The 19475-nt window shown below is 41.2% G+C and overlaps 1 protein-coding gene across 1 annotated transcript in view; it reads right to left on the bottom strand.

The window, feature by feature from the left end:
* Positions 1–19475, bottom strand: part of plxdc1 (plexin domain containing 1) — a 75729-nt gene that overhangs the window by 35632 nt on the left and 20622 nt on the right. Inside the window, exon 2 of the mRNA XM_008113550.3 lies at positions 18408–18571. Within this exon, the coding sequence (XP_008111757.2) occupies positions 18408–18571 (164 nt within the window). The remainder of the gene's footprint in view (positions 1–18407; positions 18572–19475) is intronic.

Consider the following 19475-nt stretch of genomic DNA (forward strand, 5'->3'; position numbering starts at 1 on the left):
GTGTAGCGATTTCTGCAACTTTCCTCTCAGAAGTGAATAACATTGAAATCCTATCTGATAGTGTATTATCACTTTATAAACTACCAGGGGTTGATTTTTATTTTACACCCCCAACCAATTGCCACAATCATCAAGCCCATTTTATTGTGGGAGATTTCAATAGTCATGGCTGTGTTTAGGGTTATGACGAAGATGATATAAATGGTGAAGCAGTTCTAATGTGGGCTGGCAATAGTAAAACGAGTCTCCTCCATGACAGTAAATTACCACCATCGTTTAATAGTGGCTGATGGAAGCATGGTTATAACCCTGATTTAATTTTTGTAAATGAAAGCAAAGTCCACCAATGCATTAAACTTGGGTTTTATTGGTATTAAACCCAATACCTAATACTCAACACAGACCAATAGCATATGTAGCTGTAAGACCAAAAAGTGTCCCTTTCTTCAGAAGATACAATTTCAATAAAGCTAACGGGACAAAGTTTACAAAGCACTTAGAAGCAGCTATTTTTGATATAGAACCTTCTGTGGAAGGCTATGACCTGTTTGTAGAAGCTGTGAAAAGATCCTCAAGGTTCTCAATCCCTAGAGGCTGTCTGTCACACAAGCTACCTACGAGGTCTAAATGAAGAATCGCTAAATCAGCTACAGGAGAATCTCAGACTGTTTCAAGAGAATCCATACAATGATGAGACTAAAGCAGCAGGCCAAAAATTATCTACAGCCATAGCTAATGCTAAGAAAGACCACTGGATAAAGCTGCTTGAGAATTTTGATAAGTTCAAGAGTAGCTGGAGAGCCTGGTAATTTCTGAGATGCCTGGATAGTGACCCTCTTCAACTGTGGACATGCAAACGTAACACCAGATCAGATAGCACACCTGGTAATTCAGAGTGGGAAAACCAACTGCAGCAGAGTAATCAACAGGGAGTCAGAACTTGAAACCCACCAGTTGTCTTCTCCCCTAAATCTGAAAAAACTCAGAGTAGATATTAAGTGATGTAAAACTGGTAAAGCACCTGGCCTAGATGATTCAATGATGGAGCAAATCAAACACTCAGGCCCCAAAGCTGAAAACTGGCTTTTGAAATTTTACAATCAATGCTTGGCACACAAACAGATTCCCAGAGAGTGGAGGAAAACCAAGATCATTGCCATTTTAAAACCTGGTAAAGGTTATTGCACAACAAGCAGGTTTCAGACCAGGGAAAAACTATACAGCTCAAATTCTTAATCTGACTGAGTATACTGAGGAAGGCTATGAGAAAGTTTGCATTACGGGGACAGTTTTTGTGGACCTTACAGCAGCCTATGACACAGTGCAACATAGGAAAATGCAGCATAAAGTCTACCATATCACCTGGGACTATGATTTTACAAAAACTATCCAGACTCTCCTAGAAAACCGCAGCTTCTATGTGGAGTTTCAAGGCAGGAAAAGTAGATCGAGGAAGCAAAAGAATGGTTTACCTCAAGGCAGCATTCTTGCACTGACCTTGTTTAACATCTTTACTGACCATCAGCCACAGCCACTACTCACAAAGAGCTTTATATATTCTGATGACCTTGGCCTAACAACACAAGCAAAACACTTTAAATCAGTCAAAAACCAACTTACGAATGCCCTGAAAGATCTCTCCAGCTTCTACAAACATAACCACCTGAAACCTAACCCTGCCAAGAAACAGGTGTGTGCTTCCAGCCTACACAACCATGAAGCCAACAGAAAATTGAAAGTGACCTGGGAAGGCCAAGAGCTCAAACACTGTTCCCATCTTAAATATCTCGGCATCACCTTTGATCGAACATTTAGGAAACACTGTATGAACACCAAGCACAAAGTAGCTGCATGTAATAACATCCTGAAGAAACTTACTGATAGTGCATGGGGTGCAGACCCAAAATGAAAAAGAACACCATCCCTTTCATTGTCTTCCTCAACTGCTGAGTATGCCTGCCTCGTTTGGCACAGGTCTGCCCACGCAAAGCAGGTGAATACAGCACTGAAGGAAACATATAGAATAATCACAGGTTGTCTCAAACCTACACCTGTTGATAGACTCTATAAGCTAGCTGGCATTGCCCTCCCTGATGTGTGATGGGATGTTGCTGCCAACTGTGAGAGAGAAATAAGGTTGAACACTGTGAAAGCCATCCACTGCATGGCTATCAGCTTCCTCCCAGTAGACTCAAATCAAATAAACGTTTCATGAGAACCACCACTCCTTTTAATGTCCCCCCAGGAAGAGCAAAAATATCCCTCTGGGCAGCTAAACCAGGAAATTCCAACTGGATGGCCCCCCATGAGAGTCTTCCTCCAGTGGCAAACCAAGAATGGGCAACTTAGAAGTCCCTGAACAGACTCAGAAGTGGAGTGGGCAGATCAAAAGACAACATGGCAAAATGGCAGTACTAGAAGAATCCTCCATCTTGTGCAACACAAAATAAATAATGAAAAGCAGAAGCATACAATAGAATAGCTGGAAGGACATAGAAAATACCTAGAGATGACATATTTCGTCAGATGCAGGTAACTAAACAGCACTTGTATTTGTTACATGCATTTATATTTTAAAATACTGAAAATCATGGTTTTAAAACCTTGCTGTCCATCTAATAGTACTATTTAAATAGCCTAGTTTCTAACACTGCTGAATAGAATAATCTCATACCTATTCTACAGTATCATCATCAGCATCTTGAACCACTGCTAAAAATGTGCATTGGTTCGATTCATTAGAGAATGACATTCAAGTGTACCGTAAGCAAAGGCAGATTTACTTCCTGTAAAATCTCTGGAGGAATGGCTGCAAATTGCTTAAAGTTTATGATAGATGCTTCAGCTAAAGCACATAAAATTGCTGTTTTAACAAAGAAGATCTCACCTTGTAATAACAGCTTTACTGCTAAACCAGGCACGGGCAAACCAAGGCCCGTGGACAGGATGCAGCTAGACCATAGTGCTTTGCACTGGTCAGAGGGGCATATTTTTTAGTTGTCTCTATCTGTAGACATTACACAATGATGGCACTATGGTTCCATTTCAACTGCCAAGGCAACAGCTTATAGAATCTTGGGATTTGCAGTTTAGGGAGCAATACTTCAAATTCTCAGCCAGAAAGTTCTACTACAGTGGTTCTCAACCTGTGGGTCCCCAGATATTTTGGCCTCAACTCCCAGAAATCCTAACTGCTAGTAAACTGGCTGGGATTTCTGGGAGTTGTCGGCCAAAATACCTGGGGACCCACATGTTGAGAACCACTGCTCTCCCCATACTACAAGTCCCAGGGATCCATAAGAAGCAATCATGTCAATTAAAGTGGAATCATAGCACTATACTTTTGCAGATTTAAATGACCATAGGCCTCTGTGGACCTTATCCCACGACTTTTGCAAGCACTTTATTGGCCTGTTTCCAATGGGATTTCATGGTAGCCATCTGATTAATAAACAATTTACACACTGAATGTGATGGAATGATTACTCTGGCCCTTTCAGTGGGATAAGGGCCTATATAATTCTTCCAGCCAATTTGTGACTTTTGCATTAGAATCCTTGGATCCCTTGGCCAAATAATGTAGGTATAAATCTGTATTTGTGTGTGTGTGTGTGTGTGTGTGTGTGTGTGTGTGTGTGTGGCTTTTGGGACATTACTGCACTTGCAGTTTCCAACAACCATGGTGATGCTGACTAGAGCCGATGAGACCTGCAATCCAGCAACAACTCCTAGGCCACAGAAGGCTCACCTAGAATAATCGGGTGGCCTTGTGAAAAAGAGGTCCTGCTTCTGGTATCTTCGCTAGTTCTGTGGAAGAAATTATTTTAAGCTCCAGTTCCCACTTCCACCCATTGTTAAAGCATAAGAAGATATGAAAGAATCCCCTAGCACCTTTGAGACTAACCAGGAAAAAGGAATTTTTAGTATACTCTTTTGTGAAGGCTAATTCATTTCATCAGAAGCATTAGACCTCTTAAAGATACAAGAGCCTTCTCCTCTTTTTCACATGGACATACTGTTGGAAGAAAAAAATAGGACAAGAGGTTTTTCAGTTCTTGCTCTTAGGTTGTGCTAGCAGTGCTACTGTTTCCCTGTTTTCCTTTTACAAAGGACAAAGAAGGAGAGGAAATAATCAAGCAAAGAGGTTCTATTAGAGTGATCTAGTTATATTTCCCAAAGAGACCACCTTTCGCCCCCCCTGAATGATGGAAGCAGGACAGAAATTCTATTTATAAAGAAGCATTTAATGTGAAAGGACACTTCCCCTCCCTTCTTCTTTTTAAGAGATCTATCTCTGCTTCTTGAAGGAAGATATTCTGGTTTTTGTGCTACCTGCACAGACGGAGACAAGAAGGGTAGTTTTGAAGGTGGAAAAAAGTTATCCCAGGACACTTTTTTAATGGAAAGGAGCTTTAATCCTGTAATGATCATCTACCATTTGGGACTGGAGTGCTTGAATGAGATTATTAACTCTTTCCCTTTCGTAGATGCAGAAAAAGAGGCACAAACAGAACAGATTTGGTTTGTTATTTCAAGTCAGCACCAATTTATGGCAATTTTCCATTGGGTTCTCTTGGCAAGACTTCTTTAGAGCTGATTTGCCCTTGCTACCCTCTAAGGCTGAGAGTGTGTGGCTTGCTTAAAGTCACTCAACGGGCTTCCATAACTGGTCAGGGATTCAAACTCTGGTCTATCAAAATCTCAGTCCAACACTCTACGAAAGCTATTGGACAGCTCTCTCTCTCACTAGCCCATGGTTTTCTTCTTTCTCAAGGCCTTTCCAGACAGGCCCTATATCCCAGGATCTGCTTTAAACTGGATTATATGAGTCCACATTGCCAGATAATCTGGGATAAACAGAGAAACTGGAATCAGATCCTGGGATATATGGCCTGTCTGGAAGGAGCCTCAGACTACTCCTGCATAAAATACTGATTGCAAAACAGTAGCAGAATGGTAGGAAATATGTGCTAATACAAACATTACTGAACTACAACTCCCATCTTCCACAACTGACTATGGTGGCTGGGAATGATGGGAAGAAAGGTTTATCTGTATCTGGAAGGTTGCACATTTCCAAGCCCTGAAATTGGCTGTGCTCCCATTCCTAATGTTGTCATCATCTGCTTCTTGATATTTTCCCTCTAAATCATCTTGTTCCTTCTTTTTCTTTTCCTCTTCCTGTACCCATGGTAGGGCTTTATTACTGCAGCAACATTATAAGATAGATGTTTTGTTAAGGTGTATCTATGAGCTTCAATGTTCAATGGAGATTTAATCTCCGTTCAGCCAAAGCTAGGCCCTACAGATGTGTTTACCATTGGTTATGTTCATTGGACAACAACTAGAGCAGTGGTTCTCAACCTTCCTAATGCCGTAACCCCTTAATACAGTTCCTCATGTTGTAGTGACCACCAACCATAAAAATATTTTCGTCGCTACTTCATAACTGTAATTTTGCTACTGTTAGGAATCGTAATGTAAATATCTGATATGAAGGATGTATTTTCATTCACTGGATCAAATTTGGCACAAATACCTGATACTCCCAAATTTGAATACTGGTGGGGTTGGGGGGGGGGTTGATTTTGCCATTTGAGTTGTAATTGCTGGGCTTTATAGTTAACCTACAATCAAAGAGCATTCTGAACTCCACCAATAATGGAATTGAACCAAACTTGGCACACAGAACTCCCATGACCAAAAAAGAATACTGGAAGGGTTTGTGGGCATTGACCTTCAGTTTTGGAGTTGTAGTTCACCTACATCTAGAGAGCACTGTGGACTCAAGCAATGATGGATCTGGACCAAACTTGCCATGAATGCTCAATATGCCCAAATGTGAACATTGGTGAAGTTTGGGGAAAACAGACCTTGACATTTGGGTGTTGTAGTCACTGGGATGTATAGTTAACCTGCAGAGCCTCTTGAACCCCATCAATGATAGGCGGAGAGATCTTTAGCCTTCTCTGCCAAAGGGGTTCCTAAGACCATCAGAAATATGTGGTTTCTGATGGTCTTTGGTTACCCCTCTGAAACCTCCCTCATGACCCCCAAGAATCACAACCCCCAGGTTGAGAAATGCTGAACTGAGGATCATTTTCCCCCACTCCATTTCCAAATCACAAAATTGGTCATTAAAATAATAATTCTGGATAAGCTAGATGGTCTATTAAAACCAAAGACGGCACAACATACTCTAGGAAAGTTAACTAGTAGGACAAGAAGACCGCGTTTATTCATTTCCCAGCATTAGATAACTTTGGATATTTCATCTCTCAAGAGGAAGGTTGAAATCCTTCTGTTTATCTGGGCTAGTAGCCCCAACACATACCTTCTTGAGTATTTAATCCTTGTTACAAGCCATTTATGCTTGAAAACTTCCAGAATTTCCTATGGAAATGACTTCTGAAAGTTAATTGCAAACGACATGAAAATCTGCTTTTGTTTAGCTTGTTTGCTTTTACTGCGTGTTTCCCTGTTCATTTTCTTCAGTGATTTTCCAAACTATTTTTAGTTTATTTTTTGAATTTATATCTTGCCTTTCTTCCAAGATGGGATTCAAAGCAGCGAAGTCCCAGAATCTTCCCAGAATATAACTTCCAAAATCTTCCAAAAAATCAGCACTGGCTAAGGCAATCTGAACATTGTGATTTTTAAAAAAAATCAAAATTTTCCAAGCTTTTTTTTCAAACTGCAAGTCCCACCATCTTTCACTTTGAGGAAATGGAGAGACACTGGAAGTTTCAGACCAAAACACCTAGAAAGACAAAAGCCTCTCAACTCTGTTCTAAACCCTTGTTATGATCTTCTCTTCAGCTACATATTTTTTTCTACATGTCTTTCATCTTCATCTTCAAGCTGAACATGTCCCCTTTTGACTTTTCATTGCAAACAGGTTGGGAGACCAAATCTGTCCTGACTCAAATTTCAGTTTCATACTAGCCAAGCTTTATCTTGGAAGACCACCAGCTAAATCATGTGGATTTCACACAGCAGTGTTACTAAAGAAACCTTTTCTTCCACAAAGGACTCTCAGGGTTTGGCAACAATTTTAATAGGATGATAGGGCAACATTCTAGGGAATAAGACATCAATTCAGGATTTGTTCATTTGGTGCTTCAGAACAAGAGTATTTATATGGAGGCCTTGATCCAATGACAGAAAAAGAAACAAGAATTGTCAGCAAAACTGGAAGGTGATGTAGGTGACAGGAAAATGGGGAACTGAACCAGCCAGAACAGTTAATTTCTTGCAGCCTAGATTCACAGTGTTTCTCAACCTGGGGGTCAGGACCCCTGGGGGGGGTCACGAGGGGGGTTCAGAGAGGTCGCCAAGGACCAATATTTTCTGTTGGTCATGGGGGTTCTGTGTGGGAAGCTTGGCCCAATTCTATCATTGGTGGAGTTCAAGGGGCTCTTTGATTGTAGGTGAACTATAAATCCCAGCAACTACAACTCCCAAATGTCAAGGTCTATTTTACCCTAACTCCACATGTTCAAATTTTGTCCAGATCCATCATTGTTTGAGTTCACAGTGCTCTCTGTATGTAGATGAACTAAAACTCCAAAACTCAAGGTCAATGCCCACCAAACCCTTCCAGTATTTCCTCTTGGTCACGGGAGTTCTGTGTGCCAAGTTTGGTTCAATTCCATCATTGGTGGAGTTCAGAATGCTCTTTGAGCATAGGTGAACTATAAATCCCAGCAACTACAACTACCAAATGACAAAATAATTATCTCCCCCCCCCCCCACCCAACCTTACTAGTATTCAAATTTGGGCATATCGGGTAATTGTGCCAAATTTGGTCCAGTGAATGAAAATACTTCCAGCATGTCAGATATTTACATTATGATTCATAACAATAGCAAAATGACAGTTTTGAAGTAGCAACAAAAATTATTTTAAAGTTGGGGTCACCACAACATGAGGAACTGGTCAGGAAAAGGTCATGACACTAGGATGGTTGGTTCAGACAAGCACCCTCTACTTATCTTCAATAAGCATGTGGATAAGAAGACTGGTGGGTCCCATAAAAAGTGTCAGAGTAATTTTCAGTGCAGCAGTAGTTGGATGGAATCAGAATGAAGAAACATCCAAGACGATGGTAAAACTATATACAAGTTTTACTGAAAGCAGTAATAAAGATAAACAGACTTGAAGACAATGGACACAGGACTTGACTTCTCAGCAGACAGAACAGAACTGAACTGATGCAATCAGTAATGCATACACACTTGTGTCTGTACACTCCCCAGTTCCAGCCACACATCAAGGTCATCACAGCTTCTCAGTAATTAACTCTTTACAGACTATAGTACACTCTGGATGATGCAATCAGTATGCAATACAAACCAAGACACAAATTGCATTTAAACACTATCAATACACAAATCCCACATTAACAAAAAGAACGACAGCCTTCCTCTGAGTTTTCCTTTCATTAAAACTGCTTCCTGCAAACCTCCCATCTTCTGCCAAATATCCTCCCTTTGGTTCACTTATAGTAATAAATTGTTCACCTGCTGCATTCGGAAGGATTTATAGCTTTTTCATCTTCCTTTTTGGATAGTCAGTCATAGTTAAGGTTGCCTTTGTCATTAGTCAGAATGAGGCTACCAATCTAGTAGCAAATGCTGGGGTGGCAGATAATAGTCACACAGAGCTCGGGGGAAAATGGAAAACAGTTCCCAGAATCTTGCTACTGACATGACTACAGGTCATGCTGGTAGGAGAATGCTGGGAAATGTTGTTCATGGAAGTAATTATTCCAAGATGACTCATGTTTCCTAATTTAGTCTGCTGCTCTTAGGATGCTGTTTTCATTAATGTCGAAATAAAATTGAACCTCTAGTCTGATGGCCTCTGTAGATGAATTGTCCTTTGACTCAGGAAACAAAATGTCTTGGGTCAGCCCTGATCACAGGACTACCAACTCTTTATAGCTCTTGCCCAAGTGCCAAAACTAGCACTTTCCCTGGGCGAATGTTTCCCCAGGAACCATCAGGGAAGTTTCTTCCTTTCTGAGCCTTCAGCAAATTGGTTCTGCACCAACATGGTGCTGAATCCAGCAGCATTCTCTGCCTCAAGGAAGATAGGTCGGCTTGCAACACAATTTTTGTGCCTGGGTTGTAAATGACATTTCCTAATTGATTCTATCATAAAAACATGGAAAAAGTTTATTAAACTGCAAAAACTTTGTTTTTTCAGGACACCCTGCAGCACATTTTGCTATAGTTTTTAAAGGAATATCTCATTGAGTCTCAACAATTCAACATTGTTTGTGGCAGCCACAAAAACGTTTCTGGGGTATAACAACTACTTCCAACATAAGTACCACACAATTAAACAGGAAATAACACTTTCAAACCAGGAACAGAACATTTTTCAAATTTTGTTACATAGTGTTATGGACATTGTGCCTCCAGCCCAATTGCTGGGGATCTCTGGCAGACAGAAAACTGACCTTTAGTTATTGGTGCAGGAAATACGTTCATTCTCTTTTTGGCACTACTTTATTAACAGAATCATATAATTGGCCACTGCTTCATGCAGGAGTTCCAAGAAGTTGCCTAGCCTCTGTCTGAAAACATCCAGCAAAGGAGATCCCACCATTTTACTAGGTATTTGGTTTCATTGCCAAACCGCTCTCACTGTCAAGAGGTTCCTCCTAATATGTAATCAAAATCTGCCCTCCTGTAATCTAAAATCACTGAACCCAGTTCTAGGCTCTTAGCCATCAGAAAACAAGACTCCTCCTCTTCTTCTTATTCTTCTTCTTCCTCCTCCTCCTCCTCCTCCTCCTTGTGGCAGCCCTTGAGCCATCTCAAAAATGTGATATCATCCTTCAGTCGTCTCTTCACTCAAGTGAACATGCCCAACGTCTTATGTTTTGTTATCCATACCTCTTAGCATCCCCATTACCCTTCTCTGAATCTACTCAAACTGATCAACACATATATCCCTTTTAAGATGCAGCACCCATATCTGAACACAGTACTCCAGATGCATTTAATTATTCATAGATTTGATTTAAATGTTCTCTTTAGGAATATCTACCGCCAGCATGATTCTTTGGTCAACATCCTCGGGTTTTGCTGGAGGATCTAGAGATTTCCAGACAGAACACCTCCCTGGGAATCTCTTGGTCTTCAAGTGCTGACTGTACTTCACATATTGTTGAGCCCTAATCCTGAAAAACAGTTTCTGGGGTGAGAAAATCCCTTCTCAGAAAGAAGACTGATTATGCACTAGAACAGTACCAAAGGGGGGATTGGACACGGTGGCATTACAGAAATATCAAAAAGGGCACTTGTTGGAGACTCGTCAACAATATCAGCCCATTTTCTCCCTTGTGCACATTCTTATAGGGGCTAGGAGCTTCCAAATGTGTTCTCAATAAAATCATGTGGGGGAAAACAAATTTAAACAGCAAATGCTGGGGCTGGGTGGACTTGGCTGCTTTCACACTTCGGCATGTGCTCCATCATTACCTCATTGCTGGATCATTACTATGTCCCAATCCGCCACCTTGATTTGGTTACAGCAAGAATTAAGAAGAGAGAAAGAAAACAGGGAGAGGAGGGGAGAGGGGGGAAATAATCTTAGAGAAACATGCAAGGGAAGCGAGATTGAGGTGAAGCTCTGCAGGCTAGTTATGTTATCCTGCAGAAAATTGTCATGGCCTTTCTTCCCCCTCTGAGGCATTGCTTAACCTGAATCCTTTCGCAAATGTGGGAGGTGTGGGGGTGGATATGTTGGATTCCTGCTGTGTTAGTCAAATGACAAGAGCTACGATGTAGGTTAAAATAATATTTTCCCCAATGAAGTTGGTTAAGATATTGCAGGAACATGTTTCAGGTTCCACAGAATAGAATTTCATAAGATCTGACAAAAAGTCCTGTGAATCACAAAGGCTTGCATTCTGCATTAAGCTGCCCTAGTAAATAATACATTTGAATGATTGCGTCTGTTCAGACTTCCATTTATTTAACTCCTGCTTACACTCTTCCTGATGTTGCTCCCACTTCTAGTAAGTTAATAGCAGTACATGCATCTGGGAAATGCAATGATGGGACTAGAAGACGAGCAAGCAACAAAATGTGTATCTCTGGAGTCTTGCAAGGCTTTCCACAAGATCAGGTTTCCTCAACATGGCGGAAACCTGGCACTTTCTAGCTGCATTGCCCTATATTTCCCATCATCCACAAACATGCCTGCTTGGGAAACTGTGGTCCAACACATCTGGTGGGCATTGATTTTATTTACTGGCTGTCTAGATCAATCCAAAGATGACACTGTCCAAAGCCGAGCCTGGCAAAGACATGACTGGGGGAAGGAAGGGAGGAATAACAGGCCTGCAAATACAGTCCAAAAGCCAAATTTAGTAATATGAGGCCCCAGATTTTCCACCAAAGAAGCTATAATCAGGACCTTAGCAATGCTAAGGCTGGTACATCACAACACCCTCTTTTGCAAACACCCCTCTCTCCCTTCTTCTAGGGAGGAAGCTCTTTATTCAAAACCACACACAACCAAATTTTGGAAGGAAGCCTGGTTCTAGCTGGCTCTACTCTGGTGGAAGATGCTGGCATCCTGCCTCCCTTGTTGTGTCAGCAAAGGCGGCTGGAGTCGGCTCGGACATGCCAGCGCACCAGCCAAGGCCTCCTGCGGTGCTGATGTCTCCAGCCCTGGTTTCCTTCTGTCTCCTTCTCTTCGCACTTCTAGTCATACTTGGAGATGGAACACATGTCCAGATGTTGCTGAGCTCCAACTTTTATTAGGCCACCTAACACTACTGGTTATGCTGGCTAAGGCCCCATCTACACTACCATATAATCCAGTTTCTGACCCCTGGATTATATGGCAGTGTAGATTCATACAATCCAGTTCAAAGTAGATAATCTGGGATCCTATTCTGTATTATATGGCAGTGTAGATCCAACCTAAGATGGATGGCATTCTCTGGCCTTGAACTCTATTAAGGTACATAACATTTTGTTTTAAAAACTAGGGAAACTGTCTTAGCTCTAAGAAAGGTCCAGCTCTGAGGCTAAATTGCCTTTTAAAAGCTAGGCTCTGCTCCTTGGCAGCTTTCCAGAATATTTGTGATGTTTCAAAAGCAGGGGTGAGCAACTGGAGATCTCGTGATATTTTTGGACAGGTTTGCATTGGATAAAGTTGTCACAGTGAAACCTGGAGAGGGCTCCTGTATTCCTAATGGTTGTACACCAGGTGTTGCTTCTAACCTGGTAATTTCTTCTTCTTTGTGGCTGTTTACTTTTCAAACAATGTCAGACTTATGATGACCCTAAAGTGGGGTTTTCTTGGTGATATTTGTTCAGAGGCGGTTTGCCATTGCTTTCCATTGAGGCTGAAATAGTGCGACTTACCCAAGGGTTTTTGTTTTTGTTGTTTTTTTTGAGCCCCCAGATGGTGTAGTGGACGAAGTGACTTGAAGGTTGGGTTGCTGACCTGAAAGCTGCCAGGTTCGAATCCCACCTGGGGAGAGTGTGGATGAGCTCCCTCTATCAGCTCCAGCTCCATGCGGGGACATGAGAGAAGCCTCCCACAAGGATGGTAAAAACATCAAAAACATCCGGGCGTCCCCTGGGCAACATCCTTGCAGACGGCCAATTCTCTCACTCCAGAAGCAACTCCGGTTGCTCCTGACACGAAAAAAAAACAAAAACCCAAGGGTTTTCATGGTTGAGTGGAGATGTGAGTTCGTGTCTCCAGAGTTGTAGTCCAACACTAAAATCACTCTGTCACTCTGGCTTTGAAAAAGGTTGCTGTGTTTCCTTCAAGCCATTTCCATCTTATAGTGACCCTAAGGCAACTCTATCATGGGTTTTTTTCCCCTAAGGCTAAGAGGGTGCAACTGGCCCAAGGTTATTTATTTACCGTGTCAGAACAAATTGAGACTTATAATGTATAGAGAAACCACAAACAAACAAAGTTAAAACTTGGCATTATACTAAATTTCCTTTGACCAGAAGCTGGCCATTTGGAATGCCTCTGGTGTCACTGTAAGAAGGTCCTGCATTGTGCATATGTCAGGGCTTAGACTGCATTGTAGTAAATGGTCTGTGGTTTGCTCTTCTCCACACTCGCTTGTTGTTCTTAAGGTCGGTTCTGCATCCCGTGGTGCCAGAGCGTAGTCTGTTCAGCGCCTTCCAAGTCACCGAGCCTTCTGTGTGCCCAGGAGGGGGTTTCTCATCTGGTATCAGCCACTGATTGAGGTTCCGAGTTTTAATCTGCCACTTTTGGACTCTTGCTTGCTGAGGTGTTTCTGTGAGTATCTCTGTAGATCTTAGGAAGCTATTTCTTGATTTGAGGCATTGCCTTGCTGGCTGATATCTGAACAGAGGGTGGCCTGGAGATGTCAATGCCTTGGTCCTTACATTACAGGCTGCTACTTCCCGACAGATGTCAGGTGGTGCAATACTGCCTACGGTAAATTTCACCAGTGGTTTAGGGCATAGACATCCTGTGATAATGCGGCATGTCTCATTAAGAGCCACATCCACTGTTTTAACATAGTGAGATGTGTTCCACACTGGGCATGTGTATTCAGCAGCAGAGTAGCAAAGCGCAAGGGCAGATGTCTTCACTGTGTCTGGTTGTGATTCCCAGGTTGTGCCAGTCAGCTTTGGGTGACATTCCACAGTCACCCACTGAGCATTCTTCCTTCACTGTGGCCCCTGACTTCAAACTGGATAGATACTAATACAATACTCAGCAGAGGAGCCTTGTAACTTCAAATGGAGAAGGCAATTTTTCTTCCTGTGTTGCCTATTGTCCCACTCAGTTGAGGTGTGGTTGTGTCATTTTTAATCTACATACACTTTCTACAACATAATAGGACCAAAACACTGTCGGTTTATTTCTCCTGTATATGTTTTTTAAATCCCTGCCTGATGAAGAAACCTGTAAAGCTTTGAAAGCTAGTGTGATAAGTTTTAGACCTTTTGTTGGACCCAATAGTGATATAAACAATGGATAGAGTTAGAATTTCCTATTTTGTTTTTTAACAGCCAGCACAGCTGCCCCTACAAGGTTACTGGAAATCTCCTACATATCCCATATTTTTGGCAGTCTCTTGCAGCTCCGCCTTTAACAGCAGTTTAAGAAGATGATACATTTATCTCAGTGCAAAAATCTCCATGTCATGACCATTAATCTCCATGTCATGACCATTCTTTCTACTTGATACTGTAATTCAGGAGTCAGAATCATGCAGTATCCAGAATGTTTTGGAGAGCAATTTGTGTTATTCTTCCATATTGGCAGTGTTGGCTAAGACTGATAGGCTTTGCAATCCAACAGTACGTGGAAGGCAATGTGATTTTCCTCCCTGTGTAACTTCTGGAGGTGAATTTGTGTTAAAGCACAAGTAGCTACAAATGCGACCCAACACAAAATCATTAACTTGCTTAAAACGTTATGAGGGTTTTTTGTAACTCGACTGTACTGTTTTTGAGCATGAACTTTGTAGATGATAATGGAATCATCAGAGCATGTTATATCCACAAACATCAGAGTACGTATTATCTGTAATTCATGTAATAATTGCAATTTGGCCAGAAGAAACAAAAAGCTGTTAAATTTACTGATAAAATAAAGAGCAACTTGGCTCTGTTGCAATTATATTCAAAATTAATTTAGAAAAAGAATTCAAGAGTGTATTCTGAACTAGGCAGAGTGCCACCATGTATCATGCACATGCATGGCTTCAGTTTTATGGTGATATGTGGCTACCAGTGAAAGATTTTTTTGCATATTCTTTAATATTAGTATATTCAATGTGTAGCCCAAGACTATTCTCCTTCTACCAATGTGGCCCAGGGAAACCAAAAGTTTGGACACTCCTGTATTAAGGCAAAATCACAAAGACTGGTTGAATAGTTGGCACTCTCTGCCTCGCTGCACAAGAAACATGATGCTGTTGGATGTCTACCTGCCCTGCAGTGTGTGCCTTTGTCACTAAAGGTCCCGTTCAGATATCAGCCAACATGCCAGAGATACTCGTGGGAACACCCCAGCAAGCGAGAGTCCAAAAGTGGCAGGCTAAAACCCAGAACCTCAATCCATGGCTGATACCTGATGAGAGATTCCCCCCGGGCACATAGAAGACTGGGTGACTTGGAAGGTGCCGAACAGACTGCGCTCTGGCACCACGAGGTACAGACAATCTTAAGAAATGGGGCCACAAAGTAGAATCAATGACATATGAGTGTGGAGAAGAGCAAACCACAGACCACTTACTACAATGCAGCCTGAGCCCTACCACAACCACAATGGAGGACCTTCTTACAGCAACACCAGAGGCACTCCAAGGGGCCAGCTACTCAAAGGTGTTTAAACACTAAAGGTCCCATGTGCTGTCCTCACTAAACAACTGAAAGTACCATGAAGTAAAGCAAATAAGTCACAAACTGGTCTCTAAATGCTGCCTTACCTGTCCACAACTGGAGAGCACAAATTTTGCAGCTATGGCTTCTGGTAGCATTCTGTCAAAGTATGCAACACATTTTCCTCTGTATTGATTTTAAGTTCATTAAAATGCAATCCTCTTTCATCTAGACGCAGTTCGCACTCTAATTCTAAAGCCCATAAACAATGTGCCATTGATCTATACCACTCATGGAAATCTCTCTTTCAATCCAGCACCCCCTCAGGCCTTTCATTCCCACACTCCATGCCATATTAAGTAGCTACATATATGACCCTCAAACTAATGTTTATGAAAAACAAGGTGCCTTCAATTTTCTTGTTGCCTGTCACTATTTTATGCAATTTATGCCAGTCTTTTAAACTGTTCGTCAATTAAGTCAAGTATGTCAGCACAAAACCTGCCCAAATCAGCTTTGGCCAAGTTGTGAAATAAAATCCTAAAAATCCATTAATAAATGTGTGCCAAGTCTTGTTAAGTGAGTTTCATACATGCTCAGTGGGTGACTATGGAATGTTCTTCTATCTTGTTTATTAAAGTTATATAAGGCTTATGTCAAACCAATAAATTTCTCTCACTCACCCTCAAACGAAGTAGCCTGAGGGGAATCTGACACTTTTGATCCAAATTTTTATGTGTTTATTTCTTTTCTAATGGATTCAGAATTTTGATTCAAGATTTGCACTTACTCAGGTGTGGAAAGAACAGGGAATTAGTTTACACATAATTCTCCCCCCAATCCAGCCTGGATGCAATCTTGAATGTAATTAACACAAACTGGTTACTAATAATCAACCCATCCTGCATCCAATAGCAAAGGTAAACTTATTTTGATTTCTGTGCTATAATTTTGGCTATTTTGGAAGTATATCAGGTGGTTGAAGAGAAGCCTCGTGATGTTGTGGGTGTTAAAATACTTGTGAGGACAGTGTATTTTTTGGATTACGGATCAGCAGCTTGTAGGACTCAGGTGTGTTTTTAAGTAACTAAAGGGTAATTGAAGTTACTTTTGAGAAATGGGAAAGCAAAGGATAGCTTCTTTTTTTTAAAAAAAAAGTCACAAATAATAGAAATTTGATGGAGAGTGATTGCAGTAGCTAGAGAGCCTGATTAAGGAGCAAAGACACCAACCGCATAAGAAATAAAACAAAGACTTCACCATCCGATATCCATTAAGAGAGGAAAGGTCTCCAGGGAGCTAAGCTATGACCAAACTAACTAGCTTCCTCCCTGGAAAGTGTGAGAGAGATAAAAGGGGAAAGGAAAAACAACGATAGAGCCTTCAGCAATCCAACGTCCCTGCAGCATTGCGGAAATACCCACATGCGGAAATACTCTATGCAAACAGTATGTAACCACTATGCCAAACAGCAACATTGAGCTGCATGCCTCACTCTCTGTTGTGCAATGCACAACCAAAATGCACAATTGTGCAACTACAATGCATAGTTAGTAATGCACAACTGCAATGTGAGAAGTTATCGTGTGTGGAACTCTACTTCCTTTGTGTTGTCAAAGGCTTTCATGGCCGGGATCACAGAGTTGTTGTGAGTTTTCCGGGCTGTATGGCCATGTTCCAGAAGTATTCTCTCCTGACGTTTCTCCCACCTCTATGGCAGGCATCCTCTGAGGATGCCTGCCATAGAAGTGGGCAAAACGTCAGGAGAGAATACTTCTGGAACATGGCCATACAGCCCGGAAAACTCACACAACTCTACTTCTCTTGCTATCCATGGCAACCATGATGCCCTCTGGCCTTCTCATCCAGCATCACTGTCCGTCAATTCTTCTCTGACCCATTCACTGCTTTTTTGCTTTTGTTTAAAACCATACGATTCTTGAAAACTCAATCTACTTCGTCCCTTATGACGAGGAGAGCACGGGCCAAAACAAAATAATATGAAACAAAATGTGGCCGGAATCCATCTCTGGATACAACTGGATTGTGTGGACATAACTTGGCAGAAGGACGAGAATCTGGCATAGTTTACTTTGAAAGTCAGCATGCGGTTCTATGGTATGTTTACATCCAAGGGAATTAGGGAGGACAATTAATTAGTGAAGCAATGATGCAGACAATTAACAGTGCAAACTCTGGACTCATTTCTACCTTGTGGGCCTATTTTTTAAGGTGGTAGTATATATTATAATTTATTTTACAAAACATTTAGCCCCGAGAACACACCTGGGATCAATGCAGCCTGTATCTCTTATGTACAAGCATTTATCTTAGCAGCCTCAGCTTTTTCAACAAACATCCACTTATGGTTTGTGGGCCAAAATTTGCAATTAGAAAAGGACTAACTGGGGAGGGAAATCGGTCCAAAATATCCGGAGCGCATTGGGTTGGAGAATGTTATCCTATCTCAGGCTGGATCTACACTGATATATAATCCAGAGTATCAAAGCAGATAAACCAGATTACCTAATTTGAACTGGATTATATGAGTCTATACTGCCATATAATCCAGTTCAAAGCAGATAATCTGGATTTTAGATGGCAGTATCGAAGGGGTCGCAATCTTTCAAGGTCTGCTTCCTTCAATGTTTAGATTTTCATCTCCCATCACCCTCAGATACCATGAACAATGGTCAGGAATGCTGAGAGCTGTAGTCCAAACATCTGTAAAACACTAGCTTGGAGAAGTTGTTTCTCTCTATCTAATGCACTCGGGAGATTGGAAAATTCGTCATTGTCCCCAGACTACAACCTACAGAACATATTTTAATCCAATCACCTTTTCAAACCACAACTTTCAGAATTCGCTCTTCTAAATTGTCTGGAAAAGTTACCCCTTCAAACAAGAGCTGGCTAGGATGGAATGTGTAATCCAAAAAGGAACATTTCCAAACTCTTATTTCCTTTTATGAATAAAACCATGTTTACTGGAATTAGAAGGCTTGCTGCCCAAGCCTCTTGGTTGTGTCAGCCTTTCCTTACGTGAGACTCACCACAATCTGTGTTTTGTTGTCTGTCAAAGTGTCAATAATTAAGCTTCTTCCGCCGAGATCCTGGCTAATCTTTGCTCGTTTGTCATCTGGCGAGGTTTCTCGCACCTTTCGCTCCCAGGACCGAGGTCCTGATCCCAGCATGGATACATGCTCTTGACTCCAACCTGTAGTAAGAGAATTAAAAACAGGAAATATTTTTTCTAGAGTATGAGGTTGTTTTAAAACAATGTTGTTTGTTCAATAAGAGATAGATATACGATCAGTCCTCTATATTGGTGGGTTTGGTTTTTGTGGATTTGATTATTCACAGATTTAATTAAAATAATCTCTCTAGAAACCTCTTGGTATTCCAGTTCAACTGTATGGTCAACTTCCACTGGAGGATCTAGATATTTCTAGAGAAAACACATTTATTGAATTCTCTCGACCTTCCAGTGCAATTCTATCAGTAGTTGACATTATTTATTTATGTATTTATTTATGTATTTATTTATTTATACTCCTCTTTATCTCTCCTGAAGGAGACTCAAAATGGCTATAGAAATGTTGTTGGATAACTAGACATTCTTAAAGAGATGTTCCCTTGGATTAAATTTTAAAAAATATTTGCAGATGTTTCAGTTTCGTGGGGGTCCTGAGCTCCTAACTTCAGTGAATATAGAGAGCTAACAAGTAAACACAATCCATCTTTAATGTGGTCTTTGGATGCATCTACACTGTAGAATGAATGCAAATTGACACCCTTTCAACTGCCATGGCTCAATGCAATGGAATCATAGCAGCTGTATTTTTACAAGATCTTTAGCCTCACAAAACTTTTGGAAACTGGAAATCTCTATAACCTTTTTAGAGATTTTATGATCTTTGGAAAGGGATGACCCTGTTAGAAGTCATAACCTCTTGAAAAATGATGCCATAACCTCTTGGTAAAAAGCACGACCTGTTAGAGTCATAACCTTTTGGGAAAATGGCATTCATGCAAGGCAATCAGGTTTCTCAGCTGTTAAACTGATGTACAAAGATATTCCTATGCACAAAACACACACACTCTCTTATATAGCAGAGTTT

This window comes from Anolis carolinensis, chromosome 6 (genome assembly GCF_035594765.1).
Source record: "Anolis carolinensis isolate JA03-04 chromosome 6, rAnoCar3.1.pri, whole genome shotgun sequence".
Taxonomy (NCBI): domain Eukaryota; kingdom Metazoa; phylum Chordata; class Lepidosauria; order Squamata; family Dactyloidae; genus Anolis; species Anolis carolinensis.